Source organism: Saccostrea cucullata, unplaced genomic scaffold (genome assembly GCF_032062105.1).
Source record: "Saccostrea cucullata isolate Sc308-1 unplaced genomic scaffold, CSIRO_AGI_Scuc_v1 ctg222, whole genome shotgun sequence".
In the NCBI taxonomy this organism is placed as follows: domain Eukaryota; kingdom Metazoa; phylum Mollusca; class Bivalvia; order Ostreida; family Ostreidae; genus Saccostrea; species Saccostrea cuccullata.
In genome coordinates, this window is record NW_026934761.1 from 69,142 (window position 1) to 91,081 (window position 21,940).

The 21,940-nt window shown below is 33.9% G+C and overlaps 3 protein-coding genes across 3 annotated transcripts in view; 2 read left to right on the forward strand and 1 right to left on the reverse strand.

Moving 5' to 3' along the window:
• The first annotated feature begins 1,962 nt into the window (after nt 1-1,962).
• On the forward strand, nt 1,963-6,899 carry LOC134241270 (UBX domain-containing protein 6-like). Its single transcript, XM_062723333.1, has 4 exons — nt 1,963-2,287; nt 3,669-3,906; nt 4,818-4,985; nt 5,316-6,899. The coding sequence occupies exons 2-4, from the start codon at nt 3,693-3,695 to the stop codon at nt 6,248-6,250; spliced, it is 1,317 nt and encodes a 438-aa protein (XP_062579317.1). The 5' UTR covers nt 1,963-2,287; nt 3,669-3,692; the 3' UTR covers nt 6,251-6,899.
• A 5,312-nt stretch (nt 6,900-12,211) lies between these two features.
• On the reverse strand, nt 12,212-18,225 carry LOC134241274 (uncharacterized). Its single transcript, XM_062723336.1, has 8 exons — nt 18,059-18,225; nt 16,336-16,529; nt 15,615-15,751; nt 15,259-15,458; nt 15,058-15,129; nt 14,199-14,274; nt 13,237-13,404; nt 12,212-13,131 (listed from the first exon to the last, which is right to left on the reverse strand). Exons 3-8 carry the CDS (start codon nt 15,739-15,741, stop codon nt 12,518-12,520), a joined length of 1,257 nt encoding a protein of 418 aa, XP_062579320.1. The 5' UTR covers nt 15,742-15,751; nt 16,336-16,529; nt 18,059-18,225; the 3' UTR covers nt 12,212-12,517.
• The window catches only part of LOC134241273 (coadhesin-like), a 35,290-nt gene continuing 26,599 nt past the window's right edge, over nt 13,250-21,940 (forward strand). Inside the window, exon 1 of the mRNA XM_062723335.1 lies at nt 13,250-13,372. The gene's annotated coding sequence lies outside the window, so the exon portion shown is untranslated. The remainder of the gene's footprint in view (nt 13,373-21,940) is intronic.

The following is a 21,940-nucleotide window of genomic DNA, read 5'->3' on the forward strand; positions in this document are numbered from 1 at the left end:
AATTTGCAACTTTTTCTCAGTTTTAAAGTTAAGTACGACTAATAATTGTCAACTAAACTTCAATGACATTAAAATTTCAGCCAATTTTAATTCTTGTATTGCTATTAAATTTGGAAATAAAGGGGCAACTTATTATTTCGTTATAACGAGAAAACTAATTCGTTATAACGAGATAACTAACTCATTATAACGAGATAACTAATTCGTAATAAGGAGATAATTAACTCGTTATAACAAGATAACTAATTCATTATAACGAGATAATTAACTCGTTATAACGAGATAAATAACTCGTTATAACGAGAAAACTAAGTCGTTATTACGAGATAACTAACTCGTTATAACGAGATAATTAACTTGTTATAACGAAATAATTAACTCGTTATAAGGAGATAATTAACTGTTATAACAAGAAAACTAAGTCGTTATAACGAGAAAACTAACTCGTTTTAACGAAATAAGTAATCACTTATAATGAGATAAAACTAAGTCGTAATAACGAGATAAAACTAAGTCGTTATAATGAGATAATCAACTCGTTATAATGAGATACTAACTCATTATAACGAGATAACTAAGTCGTTATAACGAGATAATTAACTCGTTATAACGAGATAATTAACTCGTTATAACGAGTTGAATATTTTTTTGATCTTTTCAGAAATGAGCCTATCCGGCTTTCGTATTTATGTTACCATCACTTGAGATAGGAATTAATCTCTCACCAGAGGGCATGGTATTGCCACCTGCACTCACACCACTATTATTATCATCTAATTTTCAAAAATCTTTAAAAAGGAGTAAAAAACTTATGATTATACTTGAAGTTTTATTTCGACATGGAAATTTTCCCATACCAGCTTAAAATAACTTTTACCGGTATTATGTATTCATTTTAAATGTAATTCAGAGATGAACTATTTTTTGGAACAATAACAGAGGTGAAACTCAAATATTCCGTTCCATTAAAAAGGGGAATAACTTAATTGAGTTATTATTCCCCTTTTCACATAAGTTTTATCGGTAAATTAAATGCTTTAATAGCTTAATTTAGTTTAATTCCCCTTTTCACTAAAGTTTTATCAGTAAATTAATTTTTCTGTTTAGCAAATTAATGCATAAAAGTATTATTCATTTGTTGATGAGAAAAAGAGAGGAACTAAAAGATAATATAAACTAAAATACATGTACAGTTATTGGCAATGATCTGGATTGTCCTTGGTTATTGTAATACAGGATCATTCGAAAGTGTGTAAGCTAGGTGTCATAAAAAAGCCTGCTTGAAGCTTCCAACCCCAGAAATTTGTGACAGGATCAAAAGCACTTGTTTCATACAGTACGCTAGTTTGCATACTGTATACATGCACGTACTGATAGTAAATGAAAGTGTGGACAGGATGTAATATATAGCATTTATGATTTTAAAAAACATACTCATAATGGTATAAGACCTCTGGAATCAATACCTACAGGCACGTTTTTTTTCAGACATAACTTTTACTATTGAAAATGTTCATTGAAAGGCTGGTCCCCCCCTCCCACTTTTGGCTAAAGTAAAGTAATGTAAGGGTAATGTATATGTAGTAACTATATGAAGAAAATTTGATACTGAAAGAAGATGGTGTTGAAAAAAGTTGGCCTCTATCCCCACCCCCATGAAATAGGATTTTTGAGTTTGGGTAAATTCAAATTTTCCTTTTCTTTTTTTTTTTTGTCAACTTTTTTTCAGGTTAGTATCAATAGAAATTACTAATTTTCTTTTTCTTGGCTGCCCCTTTCAAAAACAGTGCTACGTCACTGACGTATTGTTCCTAGAAACTCTCGCTAAAAATACATAAAAATATAGTAATACCGGTAAAACATTTTATTTTACTTTTATTTGATTAAAAACCGTGATTTGTCTTCATATGGGACTGAACGAAAAGGAAATTCTTCAGTACGACTTGTTGCTATTTTGAATAAGATAAAGTACAAACTATCAAATGTCTGTCACTCCAAAATCACCAGATTGATAAATTTAATTTCACATATTTTATCAAATAACTGTCAATGAGCAGCAACTCTCCTTTAAGCACGACGATTTCGGAAGCTGTTGATGTAGCAGAGTATATTTCAATAATTTGGGGCGTTTTAGTTGACGCATTTCTCTCTTTTCGACTGGAACAATACGATGTTCAGAGTAAGTTGTTAGTTTTCCTAACAGTCTGGCTGATTTTCAACCTGCTTCTGATCACTATTGCCTGGAGACATTACGGACAGAAGATCTTTGAGAAACTTCATCGTTAGAGTAAGTAAATTATTGAGTAGAGAAAGGTAAGTCCGAGATTCCTCTAAATCTAACACCCCCTCCTCCATGGAAGATTTATTTTTGTCCCAATGAAGAAGAGGAGCCTGGATTAGAGTTCAAGGGGGAGGGGGTCCAAGGCATCGCGGGTTAAAACAAAAGTTGTGTATGGGCAATGTAAAAATCCACTTTTCTAATTTTCTTGACACATGCACTTTTTTTCTTTCACAGCACACTTCTTCCTTCCCCAAGGCATCTAACTGTGTAACTCAATTGCAGACACACCTACTTCAGTCTCATAATTAATGAATTCATAAATCATTAAAGTAACATATAGCTTTAACATGACTTTGGGGATTGGATTAAAGTCTTATTATTTTTCATCACATGTAATACACAACAAGATTGCCACTTTTCCTAAGTATACTGTCAACTTAGCCGATCCGATACATATCATGATACCTTAGGTGCAATACGATACATATCATGATACATTTAGAACCAAATAAAACTAGGTTTTTTTAGAACATTTAATTTGAAACATTTCAGTGTATGAAAAAAAATTGGCGTGTCTGACGCCATTTTGACGCTTATATTTTGAATTCTGTATCACCAATAGCTTTGTACTTTATTTCTGTTTGTTTATACGTCTTGATGATACAGACTAAAGGACTAAAAATTTCGAATTCTAAAGCCTGGACATTTTTGGAAATTTTAAAAAAAGTGCTGTCGGGTATCATGATACTAAATTAGATGAATCGATCTGCAGATCGTCAAAGTGAATACTAGCTGTGATGCACCGGTGGATCGTCCCACAACTACCGGGTAATTAAAATTTGTGAAAGTGCAAGGATGTGTCAATCAAACCCATCCAAATATTTTAAGTTTTAATAACTTTTAGATGAAATAAGATTTTTTAATTAATATATTTTCAGGTGAAATACAATATACAAGTTGTGATATTGTACAGAAAACATGAACTTCAATCTATGTCTATGCACCTTTAAATGATTGCCATATTGTAAACCACTCATTCCCTTCTTATATTATCTAAACACATATCACCGGGTTAACAGATGCGTGAAAGTCAGTCAGTATATTGGGTCTCAATAGCTCATTTGGTTATAGCACTGGCAAGGTACGCCAGAGGCCATGGGTTGGAGTCCCAGTTGAGCCTTGACTTTTCACCACCTGTGACACACATTTTAAGACTCCTTCAAGTGCATCAAATTTTGTTAGCTTGGTTTAGGGTAATACATATAGTGTTTAATAAAAATAGAGATTTCAGAGCTTTTAACCATGATAAAACATTATTTTATTTGAAATGGAGGGAAAGGATCCCAGGAATAGGATTTCAATTTACTTTAATGTTATTTTATTTCAGAGATTTAGTTTACTGTAACAGATCATGTCAGCTATAAAGAAATTTTTCCAAAAGAAGAAGTTAGATGTCAAGTTTAAGAAGGCTGGGGAGGGACATAAACTGACAGATGATACCAGATCTGCCCCCTCTACATCCCGGCCCCAGTCCGTTCAGACCCCAAGGTCAGGGCCATCTGAGGAGGCAGCCCGGGCAGCGGAGGCGGCCTTGATGAGGACAACTAAAAACCAAACCAAATCAGGTACAGTCATAGTAAAAAATTTGTATTGTGTACATAAGAAATATTTAAATAACAACACTTTTTATTTTGATGCATAAAAATATTCTGCCAAGTGCATTTTAAATAGAAAGGTGTATTGGCATGCTTCTTGTATGTTTCTTATGTATTCAAGTATCTTGTACAAAATCAGCTTTGGTCACTTAAAATGTCAGATACTGTTTGTCTCTTCAGTAACATGTAATATGCATTTACACACATATACATGTATTTACAATGATTTAATTGATAACAGTTCAGGGATTTTCCACTCACTTTTGGGAATGGGGCCCAGGCCCTTGGAATTGGGAATTTTACGACATTTTATCACTTATTGGGAAATTTTATTGTATGATGTTTTTCAGGAAATAAATACTTAAGATGAATAAAAATTGATCTTTTACTTAGTTATTCAGAACTATGAATCAGAGGATTGATCATTATAAGAAAGTTTTACCCAAGATTCTTCAAAGTTTTGTTCATTTCATTCAAATTTCCAAACCTAATCATGTTTGTATTTTGTAAATGATATTCAGGTTACCTTCTTGAGTTCTTTTTCTTTCAAAAATTGAACATAGGCAGTTCATTTTTGGGAAAAAGGGAGGGGTTTTGCAATTGGGAATGGGGCCCATATTCGGCCCTACATGGGGTAGTGGAAAATTCCTGTAACATGGATAATGCATGAACATAATATTAGCAAAAATAAAATTTTTACCTTTTAATGATGCAGGCAGTCAAATTAACAAAAAAAGTCTGTTGTTCTTCAAGTTGCACTTTTACTTTATCTGACAGGTGTATATTTAATAAAACCGTTCATTCTTGAGGAATAAAATTTCTTTGTATTGTTTTGATAGTCCAAAAGTAGAATAAATTTGTATATGTGTTGTTTTTGATAGACCCAAATTACATTGCTAAAGCCAGAATGAAGAGGGAGATGGAGGAGGAGAAGAAAGCTGCTGAGCAAGCGATGAAGCAAGCTAGCCAGTACAGAGAGGAACCAAAGGAAATTGTCAAGGACTCAGCCCCTGTTCTCAGCTGTATACTCTACACCTGTCCTGATATAGGTAAAAATAGATATATATTATCAGGGAATTCAAAATTAGGAGTCTTCAGATGATTTTGCTACCTATAAGCTAAAAACTCCATCATCAGAGTTCTTACTTCAAGTTTTAGATGCATTTCCATGTATTATTGTATTATTGATATACTTGTAGTTTCTTGAAATATATCAACAGCCCCTCATCCATATTTTCGATTCTATTAACCTAACTGCAGTAGAGTATTAAACAAATAAATGTATAGTATATTGTTTAAATGTAGTCTGTTGTGGAATATCCCTACATGTATATTATCATTAATCAATGCATTTTACTTGATCTTTTATTTATTTTTAGGACCTGCAGTGTTGCCAAAAGAGGAGATGAATAAATACATCCATGAATTTTTACTGTCTCAGCTAGCAGAGGAGCCAGCTATGGCATCAGCCCTAATGATCCAAACATTAAACAAGGACAAAGAGAAAGTGAAAGTATGTGTAGAAACTCTGACAAAGTATCTTGACAATCTCATTAATAACCCATCCGAAGAAAAGTTCCGCAAGATAAGACTGTCCAACAAAGCCTTCATAGAGAGAGTGAAAAATCTGGCTGGAACAGATGAATTCTTACAAGCTGTTGGCTTTACAATAAGGAAACTGCCATTTGAGGATGGAGAGACTGATTTTTATGTGATAGATGAGGAGGTAGCAAAAGACTCTAGTCGTCTCGAAAACTTAAAGGAAATTCTTCTGACAGCCGAGCCGATCAAGCCACAACTTGATAGGAATTTAAAGGTCTACCATCCGTCACCTTCAGCAAGCAGATTTAACATTCCTGATGAGTTTTACAACATTTCCCCAGCTGAGCTCAAGCGAGAACAACAAGCACGCCAGGAAGCGACAGAAAAACTAGGAATGTTGCGTACGAAGGCAATGCGGGAAAGGGATGAGAGAAGAGAACTCACCAAGTATCGCTTTGTCCTAATCAGAGTCCGTTTTCATGATGTGCTTTTGGAGGGCACTTTTAAAGCTAATGAACCCTTTTCCTGTTTAGTGGATTTTGTGAGAGAGAACTTAGAACATGACTGGATTCCATTTCACTTGAGTTCGTCAGGTGGTCAAAAACTGACAGACCACTCTTTGACATTTGCGGAGTTGGGCCTGGCCCCCGCCGCCGTGGTTAACTTCTCCTGGGACAAGGAGGTCATGGAAGAGGTCAAAGCCCAGCAGGGGGACAAGGGAAGCAACTCATCATTAAAACAAGAGCTTATGGCAAGAATTCAAGACTTGTGATGTTTCAGAACGTATACAAATTATGTACCCAAGTAGAAGAAGCATTTATTTCGGAGAATAAAAGTAGTTTTTTTTATCATGTTTATACTGTCGAAAATTTGAGAAGGATTGAAACTTTGCTTGGATTTGTATTTTAACACTTGAAAGTGTTTTAATTAATACATATTATAAGAACATTTCTGTAATAGTTAAATGATATAATTGGTTCATTTCTTGTACATATAGCTCTGGAAAGCTGATAATCTTTGAAAAACTTCCTTTTGCATGTTATTACTGGTCACTTTTTTTTTTTTTTTTGAACATGGAAGTCTCAACTAAAGTATATAAGCTAGTCAGATGTGATGTTTAAATACATGTATATTTAATTCATTGAAGCATAATATTGCAGCAATTCATAACCATGTAAAAGAGAATTATTATGAAGAACACAGATAATAAAGTAATCAGTGCTTGATCCTTATTAAACTTTATTAAAATGATTGATTATCCCTGAAATGCATGCACCATTAAGACAAAATTGTTCATTATTTTTTTCTTTAATTTCTGTAAAGTGATAGTGATAGAATTTCTTTTACGGTTTAGAAGATATAAATTTCAAACATGGTGATTCTTAGTAGGTCTGTACTTGTTTATGAATAAATTTTGTTAATGATTAACCAAGCTTCTGTGCTTTTCAACATGATTGGTAGATTTCCACATTTGGAAGTCACAAGAAAGAGCCAATAACGTTTTTTCCAGCTACGTCACAAAATGTTAAACCCCTGTTTTAAATGAGAGGTGATATACTGTTTTACCCGTGTGTGTCTGTCTGTCCACAACAAGTTTTCATCATGGTTATCTCAGCAACTACTCATTTTAGATGCATAAAACAGAAGCAGTCTTTGTTTTGGCCTCCAATATAGTTGGATTCATTTTTGTTTCAGTCTGATGTCAACTTCATGTTTATCAGTGCATCTGTCTGTATCAAATCCTCAGGAACTACTGGTTACAGATGCTTGAAATTTCAGCACACTCTTTGATTAGACATGCCATATGATGGGATTCATTTTTGTACCAATTCAGTGTTAACTTCCTGTTTAACTACGCATCTGTCTGTACCATATTTTCGTTGCAGTTTTCTCGGCAACTACCTATTGCAGATTATTGAACTTTTAGCAAACTCTCTTTTTATAGGCATTGCCAAATGGTGGGATTCATTTCTGTTCAAGTCCAATGTCAGCTTCCTGTTAATTCATGCATTTGTCCATAAGACTTTCATTTCAACTGAACTTGTTTATGTTCACATCAGAGGGTGGGGTTATAATAAGTGAGCATTGTCTCACAGACTTTTTTAAAACACGTATGGACAAATGTAAGAAACATGGTTTTGCAATTCTTTCAAAAGAATAAAAAAGAAAAAACTATTTTCATGGAGTCAAATTTTCGAGGTTTTAGAAGAACATATTTTTTGTGGGGATTTGATTTTGTGATTTGAGAATGATAAGTAATAATTCATGTGAGATTTTAAATTTTGTGGTGTTCATGCCTCAAAAACAATAAAAATCAAACCCCAAAGAAAATAATTGATTTAATAATAATAATAATAATAATAATAATAATAATGCTTTCCTTTAGTACCAGGTACTATTCTTGCCGGGGCCTTCTAATTTCAAACAACATATTACATAAAATGATACAATCAAAGATAAAACATGTAGACGTTAGTGCATAATGTAATGTACATCTAAATGAGATATAGATTCAAAATTAATAAAGAAGTCAATATTAATTGTTCAAGAGACATTGTCTTAAACAATAGTAATAGTCAAACATCTTGTACAAAGGACATATTCAAACATTTATTTACATACGTTGGCTAATTATAATTTTTTCTACATTTCGTCTAAAAATAGGTAAGGTTGGTGATAATTTTATATGTAATGGTAGGTTATTCCATAAATTTACACCTGAATATTGAATAGAATTTGTAAATAAAATTGTTCTATGTTTTGGTAAACGAAGATTATAATTTAATTCTGAACGTAAGGAATAGGAATCATTGCTATGAAAAACAAAAAGGTCCTGGAGATATTCGGGGCTCATACCATAAAAAGTTTTGTACAATAAAATACACTTATGTAGTGTGACTAATTCAAATACATTTGTGTCAAACAGTGGTTTTGACTGTGCTGCATCAAGAATAATTCTAGCAGCCCGTGTTTATGAATTCTTTCAATGCTAGTTTTAGATGCATTGCCCCATATTGTAAGACAATAGTTTATTGAAGGCAAAATATATGCATTATAAAAAAGTTTTCTGGTATTTAATGGAAGAAATTTCTTAATTTTACGGAGTGTAAATAACTTGTATGTTAAGGATTTACAAACTGAATCTACATGATAATTATAATGAAGATTTTGATCTATATAGACACCTAAGAGTTTTTCAACATTAACATTTTCAAGCTTTTCTCCAGAAATTTCTGTATTAAGTTCTGAATATCTAATTTTGACCTTTTTTGTTGTGTACACATAAGCATAGATTTTGATTTGTTCGTGTTCAGAATCATTTGGTTCTGTAAACACCAGTTTTCAATTTCGCATAAATCATAATTCAAAAATGTTTCAATATTATGTACATTGTTATCAGATAAATGCAGAGTTGCATCATCTGCACAATATTCACAATATGCCCTACAATTTCTTTCCTTTTTAATATTTTTTCCTGGGATCCAGTGTCAAAAAAACTACAAGAAACTTGATGCTGATCTAAAAATAAAAAAAAAAACCATATACTAAATTGGCACATTGTAATGTGAGTGTAATTCATAATGTGTCTTTTGATTGTAATTTGTTCTGTCATATGAATGTAATTGGTACTTTGTCATTTGAGTGTGTGTGGTACTGTGTCATGTGAGTGTGTCTGGTACTGTGTCAGGTGTTTGTGATTGGAACTATTTCATGTGAATGTGATTGGTACTGTGTCATGTGAGTGTGATTGGTACTGTGTCATGTGAGTGTGATTGGTACTGTGTCATGTGTGTGATTGGTACTGTGTCATGTGAGTTTGATTGGTACTGTGTCATGTGAGTGTGATTGGTACTGTGTCATGTGAGTGTGATTTGTACTGTGTCATGTGAGTGTGATTGGTACTGTGTCATGTGTGTGTGATTGGTACTGTGTCATGTGTGTGTAATTGGTACTGTGTTATGTGAGTGTGATTGGTACTGTTTCATGTGTGTGATTGGTACTTTGTCATGAGTGTGATTGGTACTTTGTCATGTGAGTGTGATTGGTACTGTGTTATGTGAGAGTGATTGGTACTGTGTCATGGGAGTGTGATTGGAACTGTGTCATGTGATATTTGATGTTAGATCTGTTTGCATACTGTGTGTGTGTCAAATTCAGAACTACTCTAGACTTATTCGCTTCAACAAATATACAATAATTTTCCAAGCACAATTTGATTGGTTGATAGATTTTGACCTCTGTATGTGTGTCATGTGAATGTGATTGGTCCTGTGTCATGTGAACGTGATTGGTACTTTGTCATGAGTGTGATTGGTACATTGTCATGTGAGTGTAATTGGTACCGTGTCATGTGAGTGTGATTGGTACTGTTTCATGTGTGTGATTGGTACTTTGACATGAATGTGATTGGTACTGTGTCATGTGAGTGTGATTGGTACTGTGTCATGTGAGTGTGATTGGTACTGTGTCATGTGTGTGTGATTGGTACTTTGTCATGTGAGTGTGATTGGTACTGTGTTATGTGTGTGTGATTGGTACTGTGTCATGTGTTTGTGATTGGAACTGTGTCATGTGTTTGCGATTGGTTCTGTGTCGTGTGTGTGATTGGTACTGTGTCATGTGTGTGATTGGTACTGTGTCATGTAAGTGTGTTTGGTACTGTGTCATGTGTGTGATTGGTACTTTGTCATGTGAGTGTGATTGGTACTGTGTCATGAGTGTGATTGGTACTGTGTGTATGTGTGATTGGTACTGTGTTGTGTGAGTGTGATTGGTACTGTGTCATGTGTGTGATTGGTACTTTGTCATGTGAGTGTGATTGGTACTGTGTCATGTGAGTGTTATTGGTACTGTGTCATGTGTGTGATTGGTACTGTGTCATGTGTATGATTGGTACTTTGTCATGTGAGTGTGATTGGTACTGTGTTGTGTGAATGTGATTCGTACTGTGTCATGTATGTGTGATTGGTACTGTGTCATGTGAGTATGATTGGTACTGTGTCATGTGTGTGTGATTGGTACTGTGTCATGTGTGTGTGATTGGTACTGTGTCATGTGTGTGTGATTGGTACTGTGTCATGTGTGTGTGATTGGTACTGTGTCATGTGAGTGTGATTGGTACTGTGTCATGTGAGAGGTATTTGTACCTTGTCATGTGAGTGTGATTGGTACTGTGTGATGTGAGTGTGATTGGTACTGTGTCATGTGTATGTGTGTGTGTGATTGGTACTGTTTCATGTGTGTGATTGGTACTTTGTCATGAGTGTGATTGGTACTTTCTCATGTGAGTGTGATTGGTACTGTGTCATGTGTGTGTAATCGGTACTGTGTCATGTGAATGTGATTGGTACTGTGTCATGTAAATGTGATTGGTACTGCATCATGTGTGTGTGTGTGTGTGTGATTGGTACTGTATCATGTGTGTGTGATTGGTACTTTGTCATGTGAGTTTGATTGGTACTTTGTTATGTGAATGTATTGGTACTGTGTCATGTGAATGTAATTGGTACTTTGTTATGTGAATGTATTGGTACTGTGTCAGGTGAATGTAATTTAAGTACTGTGTCGTGTGTGTGTGATTGGTACTGTGTCATGTGATAGTGATTGGTACTGTGTCATGTGTGTGTGTGATTGGTACTGTGTCATGTGAGTGATTAATAGTTTATCATGTTTGTGTGATTGGTACTGTGTCATGTGTGTGTGTGATTGGTACTGTGTCATGTGTGTGTGATTGGTACTGTGTCATGTGTGTGTGATTTGTACTGTGTCATGTGTGTGATTAATAGTTTATCATGTGAATGTGATTGGTACTGTGTCATGTGTGTGTGATTGGTACTGTGTCATGTGAGTGTGATTGGTACTGTGTCATGTGTGTGATTAGAACTGTGTTATGTGAGTGTGATTAGAACTGTGTCATGTGAGTGTGATTGGTACTGTGTCATGTGAGTGTGATTGGTACTGTGTCATGTGTGTGTGATTGGTACTGTGTCATGTGTGTGTGATTGGTACTGTGTCATGTGTGTGATTGGTACTGTGTCATGTGTGTGTGATTGGTACTGTGTCATGTGTGTGATTAGAACTGTGTTATGTGAGTGTGATTAGAACTGTGTCATGTGAGTGTGATTGGTACTGTGTCATGTGAGTGTGATTGGTACTGTGTCATGTGGATGTGATTGGTACTGTGTCATGTGAGTGTGATTGGTACTGTGTGATGTGTGTGTGATTGGTACTGTGTCATGTGTGTGATTGGTACTGTGTCATGTGAGTGTGATTGGTACTGTGTCATGTGTGTGTGTGTGATTGGTACTGTGTCATGTGTGTGTGATTGGTACTGTGTCATGTGTGTGTGATTGGTACTGTGTCATGTGATAGTGATTGGTACTGTGTTATTTGATTGTGATTGGTACTGTGCCATGTGTGTTTGATTGGTACTGTGTCATGTGAGTGTGATTGGTACTTTGTCATGTGAGTGTTATTGGTGCTGTGTCATGTGTGTGATTGGTACTGTGTTATGTGATTGTGATTGCTACTGTGCCATGTGAGTTTGATTGGTACTATGTCGTGATTATGATTAATTTTGTGTTAATAGAATGTGATTGGTATTGTCTAAAATGATTTATATTCTTCATTTTTTAGAACTTTCAAAAAAAAAAGAAGACAGAAAAACAGAGATTTGTATATTTATTGATTTTAACTATTATACTAACTTTTAAATATAAATTTCTGTCCAAAAATCTCTTTTTTTTTAATAGGTTCATTTCATTCTCATAATCGCATGTTAAAACAATGCCTTTTATATCACGTTTATATGCTGTCATATGCATATTGCAGCACACTTCTTTGAAACACATTTGGTGTTCAAAATGTACAGGTATTTGCAGAAAACTTGGAGGTAAAATATTTATTAACCAACTGGTCATTTAGGCCTGTGCTCTGTGATTTTAAAGATTGTAGAACTTGTAGACTGATGAATTCAAAGGGGTCATTTAGTTATCACAGAACTCAATGGAAAGTCCTATTTACAGGTTCACCTCATTAGTCAGGTGGTGTACATACACTGTTTTATATCCTCGTTATTAGCACCCATTGTCATCAGAAATCTGTTGAGCTGTGAACAAGTGGAGTTGTCATTTTGCAAAAAATTTGGAAAGGTGAAAATGTTTTTGAATGAAATGTTGGGAAGATGTTCTGTAAAATTTGAGGGTACCACGACATTAGCCTCAAACTGAACAGCTGCGTACTTTGGCAAGGAAGCGTCACTAGTGTACATAGTGCTGTTCATTTGAGAGAGGAAATATTTGACAATATCTGAGTACGGAGACGAACGGAGTATTTCACACGAATCTGATTCGAACACTTTTGTCAATTCACCGGTTAATACTATAACTATGAAGTCACATGTTTTCAGCTTCCTGTGTGCCCAGTCGTACATGTTCTGATTAACATCCTTCAATTGGTCAATATAACACACAACATTAAATTTAGGAACCCTTTTTAATATATTGCGGAATTGCACAGAACACGATTCGTCAGGCGCAATATCTATTATTAGGATTTCTTTTTTAGACTGTGACGTAGAAGCCTCGATCACAGAAACAAGTGGTTCACTGCTGCATGATTCAGAGGTTCTTTCTCTTGGTGACCTTGACCTTCCTGTTTACAAAAAAAAAAATAGAATATAGGGGTATTGTGATTCACACACTACACATAATAAATTGCTTTAGAAGATTACAAATATTTTTTAAACATGAAACTCACGTTTGAGATGGACAAAGAACACAATAAAAGTGACCACTGCACACATCACGATGACCGCGGGAATGATGATGTATAGGACAGAGGTTGAGATTACTGGCCTGGTGGTGCTGACGATATCCCCTATAGGAGGCTGCAGGTAAGAAATCGGGTTGTCTGGAGGGGGTCTGTCTGTAAAGTAATGTTAGAGTTATATTCTACATTTTTCATGCTTTTTTTTAAAATAAAGATTCTATTCTATTAAGTATATCAATGTGTCATGGAAAAACAACGTGCCCTTTTAAGGGGGATGTACGGCCTTTTAAAAGACCAAGAAAAGAAGAAAGGTAGGCTGGGGTAGAGTATTATGTTAATATTTATAATTAAATTGCCTTCAGAGTTTTGAATAAGAATGGTGGGGTTGACAAGAAAAAGCACTGAGTATTGCAGGCAAGAATATAATTTTCTTTTTTGTTTTTTTAGGTGAAAGGCATGTACCGTTTCATAATTTTGAATTAATATTATATCAGTGAAAAATGAATGATAATACTAGATGCCGAACAATCAGTTCTTGGACATTTCTGCTTCGCAAGATATTTGGTCTCAAATATTGATGAAATTTTTTTTTCCCATCGAAATTATTTATAAAGTTATTTTTCCCATCGAAATTATTTATAAAGTTACATTAGGCATACACAGAAGAAAAATGCATGCTTTAATTGCCATGATGGAAAAGGTCTGGAGAAGATGTATGTATGTGTCATTGATTTGAAATTATTGATATGCGGGAATTTGTCTATCATTTGATGGTACTTAAATACGTCAGCTTTTTTAAGAACTAAAAAAAGAATGAAAGTCGAAGCTTATTTCCACACGATGACCACATTTACTCATTTTGCAGGATTTTTTTTGTTTTTTGAAAACTTTTCTCAGTTTTACGTGTTTGGTTTAATCTTATATTCACAGATGAATAAGCCAGTACTCACAGAATAGTTTAACGTATGGACAGTCATAGCATGGCGATGGGACCCATTCGTACTTTGAGTCACAGGACAGGTAAACCTGTAAGAAAAGGGGGGGGGGTTATAATGCAGCATTAAAATAAATACAAGACCTCTAGTCAGGTACCCAAAAAAAATGGTCAATTCATATTTTTTTTAGATTACCGAAATCCTTCAAAAATGTTGGTAAATTTAAATCAATCTTTACCCATGGTACTCATTTTTGTTACTCAAATAGACTTAGAAATACTAGTACTCCAAATTAAATCGAAATAAAAAAAATTATTATGTGATTAAAAGATAGGTTGCATGAAAAGAAAATTAAACTAATTTGCAGAAAATAATTCTTTTTCCATTGGGCTTGATGCAATGACCATTAGAATTATAAACTGAATTGTTTATGTATATTGGCTATTATATACATTATGATCTATAGTAGAGAGTTTCATTGAAAGGCGAATGTTGTGTTACTTAAGGACATATGATACAAACAAACTTTTGTCATAAAAATTGAAAATAACAACCTGGGTCATGTTTCAATGGGTAAAATAAACAAGTTTAACCGCGTAGTTTTTACTTTTTATTCAGAGTTTCACAAAAATCGAATTTTAAGTGAAAAATATTTACATGAGGTAATAAGTGTGGCTGCAGAAAGGTAGAATTTTGAACATCATAGAAGGTTTAGAAATTCTTAATATTTTGGGAATTTATCATTTGCATCATTTGCAACAAAAAAGGCCCAGAAATGTATACCAATCTAGGCATCCATTTTTTGTTTGTATCATCTGTCCTTAAGTAATGTACACAACATTGCTGAGATACTTCATTTCTCGTCTTAATTTACCTGGAGAATCTGAACTTCGCTGTTGTTTTGATCCTTCACCTCAAAATATTTCTCACATACCGTGGCATTTTCCTGTTTGAAATACATGTATTTTAAAGAAGAAAAATTTCAAACATTTTAAAATCAAGACATTTTCGTTTCACTCCAAAAGGCAAAATTTCCTCTCTTTTTCTATATTTCGAATAAAAAAACTAATCTTACAGAGCAATTGATATTTCCCAGTGGAAATATCATGTTATGACGTTCGCGATACACTTCGAATCTGGGGGATTCGACAAACAGAAGAGGGAGACTTTTCCAGAAAACTTTCTGAAGCAGAACCAGTAACACGAAGCCGTCCTCTTTATTTCTGACTACCACTTGGAAACACCCACACAACATGTCAGAGACTCTCTCATCAGCTAGATTCGTTAAAAAAGTCATATTAATATTTTTTGGGGGAAAATGTAAGATAATGTAAATATTAGAGAAAGCGATCGTGGATGAAAAATTATTCTTAAATTTTTTTAACATGGAGTTGTTCATGAAATGGGTGAATGAATTTCAAACAATCTTACGTTTCATTTCTTGCTGGTCTGAACAGAGAGTGGTGTTTAGAGCAGCACTGTTCTCAGACGCCACAAGTGTTACTATATTACATTGAAAACATAGCAACAACAACAAATTCTTCATCAAGCATGGCATTGTCTTCTTCCTGGAATGACAGACATGTCTATTTGAAGTATATTCGAAACTTGAAATAAATGGCTTTTTTACTCCGATGTAGTATAGTATTACTGATGCAAGAATTATGTTAGTACTAATTTTGATTTTTAATTTTCTTTATGATGGAGGGTTTCTTTTACTTCCTTAATATCTTATTATTAATAATTGTTTTCCTTTGAATTAAAAGTCCTAACTCGAAAAAAGAATGATATACATGTAGATATCTTGAAATGAGAAAGTTTAATGGTTGTTGAGGTCAGAAGTTGAATCAATATTCCTTATTATATAAATCTAAAACTATACGTTGAAAACGCTGTTATATGTCATGATATCCAACAGTATGCTGAAAACAAGTTATGAAAGAGGTAAAGATAATGAACAGTGCTCGATTTAAAACAACGTAGATTAAGCATAACACTATTATTTTAAAAGAAATTCCTCAGGTGGGATCACGTGCCTAGGAGGAGAAATCATCCCCGTTCACCGGCCAACCCGCCGTGATCCCTATACATATAAAACAGGAAGAGGCGGAAATGAAAGAAACAAGAAATTGAAAAATTATCTTTAAGTTACCTTAAAACAGTCCGGTGATAAATAAAACCAGACTTTTCGCTGCTCTACGTCGGAACATCCCAGTTCTGACAGCTGGCCCCTAGGCATATAACAGAATCTGGTATCGTGTACTGTACACTAACAGCTGTCACCGCCGTCATGTGTTCTTTTGGGCTCTAGGTTTACCAAAGATGGTGATAACGTGCGTGTCATTGCTAAAACCAATACAGTTGATGATGAACAAAGAAAGGGAAAAATATTATTTTTACAGAGACGAGCATAAAATATATCACAAAAAGCTGAACCAGCAGTGGACTGATTAAAGAAGTTAACGACGAGGTCCATTGTTAGGATTCTCTTTTGAATTTCACAGATGATTTTAAAAGATAAAAAAAAGCGAGAGATGAGACTGGTGATCATTATCAAAAACTAGGGCATTGATTGTGAAATACTATATTCCCATTTGTCTCATTTGTCTCAGAAAGCGGCCATAAAGTCATAAATTGAAATTAACGGAATGATATTCAAGGACAGACTAGAAAATATGAAACCTCTTTAATCATGTTAATCTTAAATCAAATTCGGTCAAAAAATATAGACAACCGCACTTGGTCATATCAGTGCATTTTAGTTTTAACGTTATTTTATCCTTGAAATGTGTTTTCCTCCTCACTTCCAGGGAACTTTCGATTCAATCAAAACATGTGTCGCCAGTAAACATGTATCCGATGTCGTTTGAAACGAGTAAATCGTCCTATTTCGAGCACAATAAAAATTCCCAATACACGGGGCTATTATGAAGTAAAGCTTATAGGAAATTTACTGTAAAGACTCAGACATAAAACCCTGTGGGGGTAATTTAACGATTAAAGAATCAACTAAGGCAAAAAATTTTGACATGTTGAATACACCTTCGCACTCTATTCATGGTTCTATGTATGTATCAATAAAGGCGATTTTAATTGACAAATGTAAAATCAATTCATAACGTTTCTATTAATTTTTTTTTAATAGACCTCAATTCACAATTCTAATTGTTCTCTCAAGTAATAATAAGTTTTTTTTTATTACACTCGCAGTGGTACGTGAAGTTCAATGCATGTACATAATTTTATTTAAAAGTATAGATATAGTTCAACTGTAAAAAAAAATTGAACGTGATCATAAAGTAATAAAGAATTGGAGACGAAAAGTTTTTTGTAATTCTTATTTTTACTGCTGTCCGGTAAATTTACAAAAAAAAAATCATGACAGGAATCATCACGATCTTTATCACACTTTAAAATGAATATAATTCATATATGATGGTCTTCATCAAGTTTAATATCCATTTCAAATACTAGTATATTACTTTAGTGTTAAGTGACAATGCCATTTCTTTTACATATATGTTAAATTATGCATAGCTCTAGTCAAATAGTCTAAAATTGGCCATGATCCCACAACCCTTCTTAACTGACTTATATCAGTATCATTTCATATTGTTTCAAGTCGTATACTTTTAAAACTCCTTTTAACGGTTTATATTATTTCTGACACACATTTCGTGATTAATTTTTTATCCAATTCAAGCTTAGAAGTCTTATTTCCCTAATCTGTTTAAAACACTTACACACAAAGACATGTCGAATATTTAGCTTATAATTATATGGCAGTTTCAGTATAAAAGTCGTACTACATCTTATTGAAGGGTTCTTTTTGCAGATATTTAGGTCAAAGAAAAAGAAAGATATTTTGTACTTACTGCTGGACACATTACATCAGGTAATCAAAACTGAATAACAGACATGGTTTAAATTAAGCCTTCAAACCTTTCAACTAATTTTATCATCATGCCTTAGCAGATCAAATAGATTTTCACCTTTCGATGTGCTTCAATTCCTGTTTAAATGCTTTCGACACGCTAGCACAGTTATTGATCTTATAGCTTATTTACAATCGTAGTAGATTTTAAAATAAGAAAAACAGTTATAAGTTCTGACGTGTTTTCGTCGTTTTGAACCTCTTATTGGTAAAACATGCGTATAATATACTTGAATGTCTTCATTGTTATAGAATTTCCTTCCTGCAGTGCTTCATTAACAATTAATTAAAGAAATCCACTGCGAAACCCGCACTCATTTATAAAGCGACAACCTCACCTGTATCACAATTGTGTAAAAAATACCGTAAATCTGGAAATTTTTGCTGTAGATAAAATTTTAGCAAATTTGCCAGTTCATTGCATTCGCAAAAATATTTCTGTTACAAATAAATTAAGAGGCCGTGTCAGTAACCATTGAGATTAACATGGAAAGTCAAAATTTTTGAATTGGGCAAAAACCACCCTAAAATATTTGAACAACAAGAAAAAACACATTGAAGACAAATTTTACAAATTTATTCATCATCATTGGTTTCCATGGCAACAAATGTAATTTGCATAGTAAATTCTCAATGAAACATTGTAAAATAATACAAATTTAGACATATTTAAATGCAGAGGGGGGAACAATTGGAAGGTCTAAATTGTTTTCTTATATTGAAATAATGAAAGATGCATCAGAAGAAAATATCTTTATGTCTGTAAGTATTTTTAAAAATTTTGATATGGTTGCTATGGCAACCGAAAAATGACAAAGTTTTCATGATGGGAATATCCGTGGAAAATTAAGTTTTTCAAAAGTTGAATACATAAAAACGCAACAACCGTAGGTATTGTATGTCATACAAAGTTAAAGATATATCCCAATACTATGAAATAATAAAATAAAAATTGGTAGTCGGATGTCCCAATTTTTTTTTTCAGAAATCAAAATTTGCATTTTTTTTCAAAACATTTTCAGTGGACTTTCGCAAGTTTTGGCAATTTTTTTTAATATTACAACAGATATTTAACAGTTAGATGCCATTCTAGAGAAACATAGTACTTTAGAAAAATCTCCATAAAATGTACGACTTTTTTACAAAACAATAAGAAAAGAAATCTCCATAGCAACGGAATTTATATCCTAGCAACTGACTTGACTAGGATCGGCAAAACATGAAACATACACCCAGGAAATTAAAGCCTCTCAAGTGGAATAATTGGGTCATGGCATCCTGATCAACTGTCAACCCTGTTGTACTTACCCCATCATATAAGTAATAATAAGTATCATTGCTCTACAATGTCTAATAGTTATACAATATAGTCAGAATGTGGACCAAATACGCAAAAAGTGGACCAAATACGCAAAAACTTGACCATATATGACATAACAAAAGCCGAAATTATATATCAAAATGACGCAATGTTCAACCCAAATGGATGCCAATGCTCTGTCTTCTGGCTTATTTACATTGCTGTACCATGTTTATTATTCAAGTTATAAACCTAAAAACAACTAGAACTGTCCAAATGGGACAAAATACCCCCCGCTGGGTTTTTCAGAAGTGCTAAATCATGAATATTTTATGGATCTAAGAGAAGAGAGAAAAGCTAAAACATTTAAGTGCAAATGTAATTGCTCATTATTTTTTTTTATAAATGAAATGAAGGTGCAGCCTAAGAATAGACTGAATGTATGGATCACACATGAATTAAGAATTTTTTTTGTCAGTGACCTTGAATTTGCATACCCGGTAAATGACCTATTGAAAGTTATGACAAGTTCTCAGGTCAAAGCAATGTTTATGTAAAATGGGAACCTTCCAAGTTTATCCATAAGAAAGATATGGACCAGACATGAATTGTAATTTTTTTACTGTCTGTGCCCTTGAACTTGGACAATTGACCTTGGGTCAAAGTCATGACACATCCTTATGTCATAAGTAATCTTGGTGTAAACAAGAAAGTATCCAAGTTTATCAATAAGAATGATATGGACCAGTTTTTCCTTTCAGTGACATTAAACTTACACAAAGAACCTTGGGTCAAGGTCATGACACATCCTCAAGACAATAAGCGATTTTTTTGTAAAACAGGAACTTAACAAGTTTTTCCATAAGATAGATATGTACAAAACATGAATTATGAACTTGTTCCTTTTATAACCTTGAACTTGCATAGATAACCTTGCATCACGGTAATGATACACCCTTAGGTTATAAGGAATCTTTGTGTGAAATAGGAACTAACCAGTTTATCCATAAGCAATATATGGACCATGCACATATTAAGAAATTTTCCTTTCAGTGACCTTGAACTTAAATAACCTTTGCTGAAGGTCATAACACACGAGGTAATAAACCCTCTTTGTGTGAAGTAGTAGATTCAAGTTTATCAAAAAAAAAAGATATGTACCAAACATGAATTTTACAATTTTTCTTTTAGTGACCTTAAACATGCACAGATGACCTTGGGTCAAGGTCATGACACACCCTTAGGTCATGAGGAATCTTTTTGTAAAATGGGAACTTACCAAGTTAATCCATAAGAAAGATATGGAACGAACACAAATGATGAAAATTTTCTTCCAGTGACCTTGAACTTCCCCAAAGGACCTTGAGTCAAGGTCATGACACACTCTTAGGTCATGTGCAATCTTTGTATGGAGTAGTAGATTCTAATGTTCCTCCGTAAGAAAGATATGGACCGTACATGTTTGCACAGCTAGACAGACGGACGGACGGATAGTCAGACAGACAGACAAGCTGATTCATATATACAGTGAAAACTGTCTAATCCGACACCTGATTAATCTGACACACTGTGAATTCCGACATTAAATTTCTTTCCCATTTTAGTATTTTCCTTGTTTTTAACACTGTGCACGCTGACACCTTGTCTATTCTGGCACAAAATTCATCTCCCATAGCATGTCCGATTAGACAAGTTTCACTGTATATCCCCCCAAACTTCGTTTACAGTGGGTACAGTTTATAATGAGAAGTCGTGTCTGTTAAACACAAGATGACCTTATACTTATTCAAATGAAAATAAACCTAAACATCAACAAGGCTTGTGAAAATGTAGTTTACAGCAACTTTATATTTCAAGTTGTATCTTATTTTACTCTGTAAGACCAATCAACTGGTCAAATATCAATGCTCACTAAAAGTATCACAGATATGAACATAAAACAAGAGTTTTCCATTGAAAATGTGTGTCTCAGGAATGACATATCAAATTTTGACAGACAGACTAATGGTCAGCTAGTCAGACTGACAGACAATGGAGAAGTGATCCCTAAGAGTCCCCTTGCTATGCAGGCGACACAACTAGGCACCATTACAGCATATCTTGTACTTGATTCTGAGACTGAATTTTTTCTGAAGTGTACAGTCAAATATTTTACAGAAATATTTTGCTAAAGATAATAATAATATCATATAAGTGGAAATTTTAGCGAAGGATATGGAAATAACGAACAGTATTCAATCTCAACGTCCATTAAACAATATACAAAATAAGAGCAGAGCAAACACGGACCTCCGAAACATCAGAGGTGGGATCAGGTGCCATGGAGGAGTGAGCATCCCCTGCCGACCGGTCACACCCGCCGTGTGCATGTTGTCATAATCAGGAAATAACGGAAAAAATCCGTAGTCAATTCAGTGTATAAATAATGGACTAACAATTTGTATGAAAAACGTCAGTCAGCATTTCATTCAATGATAAATTGTATTTGCTGACAAGGTCATTGTATCGACCATAGAATTTAAG

Excerpts from the sequence above, each read along its gene's own strand:
- LOC134241270 (XM_062723333.1), top strand. The coding sequence starts at position 3,693 with ATGTCAGCTATAAAGAAATTTTTCCAAAAGAAGAAGTTAGATGTCAAG. Across the intron at positions 3,907-4,817 it reads TAAAAACCAAACCAAATCAG|ACCCAAATTACATTGCTAAA; the intron begins GTACAGTCATAG and ends TGTTTTTGATAG. Across the intron at positions 4,986-5,315 it reads CTACACCTGTCCTGATATAG|GACCTGCAGTGTTGCCAAAA; the intron begins GTAAAAATAGAT and ends ATTTATTTTTAG.
- LOC134241274 (XM_062723336.1), bottom strand. The coding sequence starts at position 15,741 with ATGCCATGCTTGATGAAGAATTTGTTGTTGTTGCTATGTTTTCAATGT. Across the intron at positions 15,130-15,258 it reads TGGGAAATATCAATTGCTCT|GAAAATGCCACGGTATGTGA; the intron begins GTAAGATTAGTT and ends TATTTCAAACAG. Across the intron at positions 14,275-15,057 it reads GCGAAGTTCAGATTCTCCAG|GTTTACCTGTCCTGTGACTC; the intron begins GTAAATTAAGAC and ends CTTTTCTTACAG.